Below are 6406 nucleotides of genomic sequence, written 5' to 3'. Positions count from 1 at the left end.
GGAAGGAAGGAAGGAAGGAAGGAAAAAGAAAAAGAAAAAGAAAAAAGAAACAGGTTTCAGGCAATCCCCAGCTTGGCTCTGTGACCATCTGAGAATGGATGCCCAGCGGGCAGGGCGGGCTCCCCTCTTCATCCCCAGTGGGCTCTTTTATCATGAGATTATTGGAATTGAAGGGATTTAAGATCCAACTTACAAGAGTACTGAGGGGGTTATGAGGTCCCATTTCATAGACCAAGTCTATAAAATAAAATGATTTACTGACATTTCAGAGACTTCAGAGCGGCAGGTGCATGTGCCTGTCAAGCTTATCTAGGCAGACAGTTTCACAGACCATGGAAGGCTGGGGGCTTCCAGAAAGACCACACAGCATCCCACCTGCATGATCTTAAAGCACAGTCTGCATCCTCTGTGGGTGCCTCCCCCAGAGCAACGCTGGCACCACCACCATGACTCACAGACTCACCTACAGCGATGCCGGGGTCCGAGTTGGCCGTCTGAACCAGCTCCTTGCCTTGATGGCGAATGACCCAGTTGGGATCAATTTGGGTGGTCCCTTTGGGATCCAAGGGGACCATCTGGAAGTTCCTGAAGTCTGTCTCACTGATGGCATTATTTTCAGGACACACATCATCAATATCTGGGACGTTGTCATTGTCAAAATCATCTTTACAAATATCACCCCGTCCATCACCTATGCACAAAGAACATGCCAAAAAATAAAAAATAGAAATAAATAAAAAACACACACACAAAACAAAGAAGCAAAGTCGGTGGTTTGCCATTTGCTTTTCTATGTCTGAGAAACATGAGTGCATCTTTCCCCGAACATCTAAGACTGAGTGCTTTGCAGTGTTTTGTGGATTCATGCTCTGCAACCTCCAAAACATTTGACTTCACTGCTGTGAGGAGCCTCAACTCTTTTCACAACATTTTTGTGATAAATACACAGCAAAGGCCAGCACAGTAAATTCACATAAAGCCATTTCTCACCGTGTTCCAAACTCAACGCTGAGGGTATAAAACCTGAATGGCTGTCAAGTAATATCAACCTGCATTTCCAGCTTTCTTTTTGGATAGTTTTCTGAATGTCTGTTATTACTTTTCTTAGTCATCCCTGCCTTTTATAGTCTATTGGGCATCAAAGCGGAACTCACACTAAAATGGTTTTTCCTAGGGAGACATGGATTTCTGCTGTTTAGGAGGTCCTTGTCAAGTTTTCAACAGGCTTGTGGCATAGTGGGGAGTGGGGATGAGGTGGGCCTGGTGCAAACGGGGGGGACCACGAATTTGCCACATGTGTCCAGTCAGTCTACGGCAATGACGATAACCTGACAGGCAGATAGCAACGTACTGAATTAGCTTTCACGTGGCCTTCTGTTTTAGGAGGAAAGGTAAGTTGGATTGAATATCTCATCATATTCTTCAACTAATTTCCGTTCTGTTCAAGAACATACTCCATCTACCGTGCAGCAGGCACGTAGTTGTTATCAGGGCACTCTGAAATGCTGAAATGCTGCTCTCCCTGTCAGCTTCTCTCCACCCCAGGCCCTCTCTGTGGAAAGGCTGCCTGGGGAGCAAGCCCCTGCCCACCAGAGCACGGAGTCCAGATGAGGCTTCCTGTGCTCACTCCATCCCTTCATGCTGCTCAGGGAGGACCCGGGAGCTGCCCTTCTGATCCCAGCGTCTCCCACGTACTTCTGAGTCATGCTGTCTCAGACGCCCCTCAAGTCCTTATCTCCATCTGTCAAGGACACAGCTTCCAAAAGAGCCTGTGTCAGCCAGACCCCAACTCCGAGTGAGGACCACTTTCTCACAGCCACCCAGGAATCCCCAGAGCACAGCGGTGCCCTTGTTTATTACTCAGGGACTCTGACTTTGAGGACTGCAGCCCATCCAGCTCCTTCCTCAGCACCCCCCGTGCCTATGGGCTACCTATTTATGCTCACCCCTGAGCAAAGCAGCTCTTCCTCTCACGCTTCACACTCGTGCCACTTTTGTTTGTTTTGCTCTTAAAAAAATGCTCTTAAAAAAAATCCTCCCTGTCCCCTGCCTGGCCCCATATGCCAAATCTCCAATTCATCCTATGTTTATAACTGGCTTTGTTTCTAGGAGATCATCAACGATCTAGCAGTGACATGGGGGCAGGGATTTCTCCTCCTCCCAACGCACACACACACTTGAGGCAGCACACCTGTTGAAGGGTACACACAGTCAAGAATGTGCTGAGTGTCAGGGCAGAGGAAACTCATATTGCGTGGACCCATAGCTTTAAGAGGCCCAAAGTAACTGCCCTTTTTCCAGCAGCAGATTTAAGCTGATCTCTGTGCTAACACGTCTCTGCCCTAGTGGGTTGCTCAGAAGCCGTTTTCCTCCACACCCGATGAGCTGGGAGAGCACCCACCATCCAAGTCCTCCTGGTCTGGGTTGAACACAAGCCGGCAGTTGTCCCTGTCGTCGGGGACACCATCGTTGTCATCATCGTGATCGCAGGCGTCACCTTGGCCGTCGTTGTCATGGTCGGCCTGGTTGGCGTTGGAGATGTAGGGGCAGTTGTCCTGGTTGTTCTGGTGGCCGTCGTCATCTATGTCCTCGTTGTTGTCACACTGGTCCCCGACGAGGTCGTTGTCCATGTCGGTCTAGGGGATGGGGCGTGAGGGAAACAGCAGAGGAGTGCCAATTTGAGGAGGTGGAGAGGAACCAGCAGGACGCAAGCCTGAGAGCCGCCTCCTCGTCCTGCAGCACAAGCCCCGGGTCATGCAAGGGCGGCTGGTCTAAGGTCACACCGACCCTGACGTCAGGACCAGCACTGGGGCCAGGAATCTCTCCACCCTCTGCCACCTCTCCACAGTAATTCACTTCGCTAAAGGAAGACGTTGTGCTTCTTCACTGGAAAAGCACGAACTACCAAGTAATTATGTCTTTTTTTTACATCATTTGCTAGAATATGTCCTATGGGCTGCGTCAAGATGATTGTCTTCCCTTGTCTCTTTCAAACGCAAACCTGGGAATAAAGCCAATTTCTAGTTGGCATCAGGAAAATGGGGAGAGAATTCTGTGAAGATGCAACCTCGCTCCAGCTGATGAGGTGAAGGCATTTATTCATTTGGCCTGTGGCCACTGAGATACAAGAATTGTGCTGCGATTTGAGTTGAGTAAATGTGTTCGATTGAAATCATTGAAAACTCCATGTTATCCTGTCTTGGCGGAGCTCATGGAAGACTGCCAAGGCCCCGTGGAGGGGACTGATGAGGACCTGAGACTCGCCTGTCCATGGCTGCCCTCACCTGGACAGGGTTGTGCACCGGGGGCAGTTGTCACAGTGAACCCCCACACCGTCACCGTCCAAGTCCCTCTGATGAGGACCCCCAACCCCACCAACCCTGCCTGTTCACAGTTGCCCTCACCTGGTCGGGGTTGTGCACTAGGGGGCAGTTGTCACAGTGACCCCCCACACCATCACCGTCCGAGTCCCTCTGATGAGGACCCCCAAGCCCGCCTGCCCACAGCTGCCCTCACCTGGTCAGGGTTGTGCACCGGGGGCAGTTGTCACAGTGACCTCCCACACCGTCACCGTCCACATCCCTCTGATGAGGACCCCCAAGCCCGCCTGCCCACAGCTGCCCTCACCTGGTCGGGGTTGTGCACTGGGGGCAGTTGTCACAGTGACCCCCCCATACCGTCACCATCCAAGTCCCTCTGATGAGGACCCCCAACCCCACCAACCCTGCCTGTTCACGGTTGCCCTCACCTGGTCGGGGTTGTGCACCAGGGGGCAGTTGTCACAGTGATCCCCCACACCGTCACCGTCCGTGTCCCTCTGGTCAGTGTTGTAGACGTAGGGACAATTGTCTCGTTCATTGAAGACATCTGTTGGTGTTCAAAGGGGGAAAAAAACAAAAACAAACCACAAGGACAGGTGAGTTTAGGAGAAGCTCACTGGGTTCCTATCACGTGAAATTACTTACAGCCACACTTTTATTTAATGATAATAAAAAGAAGCCTAAGAATATAGTAAAATATAAAGACTATTAGATTTTAGAAGAACATACGACGTATTTCATTACAACTCAAATTCCTTTCATTTGAAATAGAACCAACTTTTGGAGACTTCTGGGCAATGTTGCAGGAGGGGCAGCTGAATGTGCTGTCGCCGTGTAAATCTGAGCTTGCTAAATTGCTTGTTTCTCCCTAATACCCACTCAGAAAGTACTCGTTGAATTCCTAGGAGCTTATCATCCATGCACATGAGTAGGAAAAAACAATGGCAGACAGTGGCAGGGTTTTTCGATGTCATATCTTATTTTAAGAAATCTGAAAATGATGAGTTGCATTGATACTGAAGTTATAAAAATATAAACTAGCATTGAACTAAACAATCCCATCAGTGACAGTGTCACAAATGACAGAGCAAAACATGACACGGCAGCGAGTCCACAGGAAGAGCCAGAACTGAGCTGAGACGCTCGCGTTGCTTTGGTCAGGTGAGGTCTGGAGAAGGGAAGTAAGGAGCCCCTAAAAAATAAAAACGGAAGGGACTGGGAGCTTGAGATCTGCATCCAGCACATCACAGACGCCACCCTGGATGAGAGCCGAGGAGCCCCCTGGCCACCACGAGCCCTTAGACAGCAACCCACCACATTCCCGAGACCGAGAAGAGGGTGGAGGCAGAAATTAGGGGAAAAGATTAGATTGAGAAACCCGCCGTGAGACCGAACAGCAGGTTGGGGTGGCTCAGAAGGGGTGTGGCTGGCGCCAGACTGGGAGGAGGACCCCATGAGGCCCAGTGTGGAGGAGCTGGGGTCGAGCCTCGGCGTGGACGTGAGCCTGCCCCAAGCTCTTGCTGGTTCTACAGAAGTGCTCGCCTGGTCTCCAGGCGCCCCGAGAGAAGGAGCGGCCGTGCGGTGACTGTGGCACTGGGTTGCAGAGCTCGCTTACCGAGACCAGCAAGCTCTCTAGGTAAAGCATCAACCGGGAGCGGTGGCAGAGGTAGCCACAATACACCCACATTATTCTAACTGAGCCCTGTGGGAGGAGCTTTCCAATACATATTTAGAAATAAGGGCACAGAGACAGATGTCCCAGGATGGGGGCACAGGAGAGACCCACGGCTCCTGGAAGCTCAGTTTGATGAAAACATGTAATGGCTTCTTGGAATTTTTGAATGAAGGGTGAACTTTAGAAAAGATGCCATGAAGAAGCATGAGGCCCAGGACTGCGAGGCGGGGGTCAGAGAAAGGAGGATACCAAATGCATAGCTTTCTCTAGGGCAGTCCTGTGGCCGGTGTCCCCGACCCTCAGGAAAAGGCAAGGCAGAATAAGCATGGGCCCCTATGGGAATAACTGAACGAATCATTTAATCTTATAGTGGTGTAAAAATGAGAGGAGCTTATCAAAATTCAGAATAAAACATGAAGCTTGCAAATGCCTCCAACTGTGACCCTTAAAACGCATGCATTGGGCCGGACGCAGTGGCTCACGCCTGTCATCCCGGCACTTTGGGAGGCCAAGGCAGGCAGATCACTTGAGGTCAGGAGTCTGAGACCAGCCTGGCCAACATGGTGAAACCCTGTCTCTCCTAAAAATACCAAATTAGTTGAGTGTGGTGATGCGTGCCTGTGATCCCAGCTACTCAGGAGGCTGAAGCAGGAGAATCGCTTGAACCCAGGAGGTGGAGATCGCAGTGAGCCAAGATGGTGCCATTGCACTCCAGCCTGGGCAACAACAGTGAAACTCCGTCTCAAAAAATAAAAAATTAAAAAAAAAAACTGCATGTGTTGGAAGGAGCAGAAGCACTCACCGTCCCCGTCAATGTCCACGGAGCAGGCGTCACCCTCTCCGTTGTTGTCTGTGTCGATCTGGGCGGGGTTGTGCACGTAAGGACAGTTGTCACAGCGGTCCCCAACCTCATCCTTGTCGTAGTCAGCCTGGCGGGGATTGAAGAGGAGCTGGCAGTTGTCCTGGAAAAACAAGAAAGGGAAGACTTTAACGGAGATCATAGGAATGTGTGTCAAGCCGTTTAGCACTTATAAGTTATGTACTACAAACTGATGAAAATCAATATAGAAATCAAACAAACACAAAAGCCAGTTAGGGCTGGACAGTGGCTCACACCTGTAATCCCAGCACACCAAAAAGTCAGGGCCGGGCGCAGGGGCTCACACCTTTAATCCCAGCACTATGGGAAGCTGAGGCGGGCAGGTCACCTGAGGTCAGGAGTTCGAGACCAGGGCCGGGCTCAGTGGCTCACGCCTTTAATCCCAGCACTTCAAAAAGCCAGTTAGGGACAGGCGAGGTGGCTCACACCTTTAATCCCAGCACTTTGGGAGGCTGAGGCAGGCGGATCACCTGAGGTCAGGAGTTCAAGACCAGCCTGGCCAACATGGTGAAACCCCATCTCTACTAAAAA

The 6406-nt window shown here is 50.8% G+C and overlaps 1 protein-coding gene across 1 annotated transcript in view; it reads right to left on the bottom strand.

Moving 5' to 3' along the window:
- The window catches only part of THBS2 (thrombospondin 2), a 40600-nt gene that overhangs the window by 7236 nt on the left and 26958 nt on the right, over window positions 1-6406 (bottom strand). Inside the window, exons 14-17 of the mRNA XM_011999660.1 lie at window positions 5798-5957; window positions 3749-3867; window positions 2402-2636; window positions 464-691 (exon numbers count right to left, since the gene is read on the bottom strand). Coding sequence (XP_011855050.1) covers window positions 464-691; window positions 2402-2636; window positions 3749-3867; window positions 5798-5957 — 742 coding nt within the window. The remainder of the gene's footprint in view (window positions 1-463; window positions 692-2401; window positions 2637-3748; window positions 3868-5797; window positions 5958-6406) is intronic.

Source organism: Mandrillus leucophaeus, unplaced genomic scaffold, assembly GCF_000951045.1.
Source record: "Mandrillus leucophaeus isolate KB7577 unplaced genomic scaffold, Mleu.le_1.0 Scaffold6, whole genome shotgun sequence".
In the NCBI taxonomy this organism is placed as follows: Eukaryota; Metazoa; Chordata; class Mammalia; order Primates; family Cercopithecidae; genus Mandrillus; species Mandrillus leucophaeus.
This window is presented reverse-complemented; position numbering and strand designations above follow the sequence as displayed.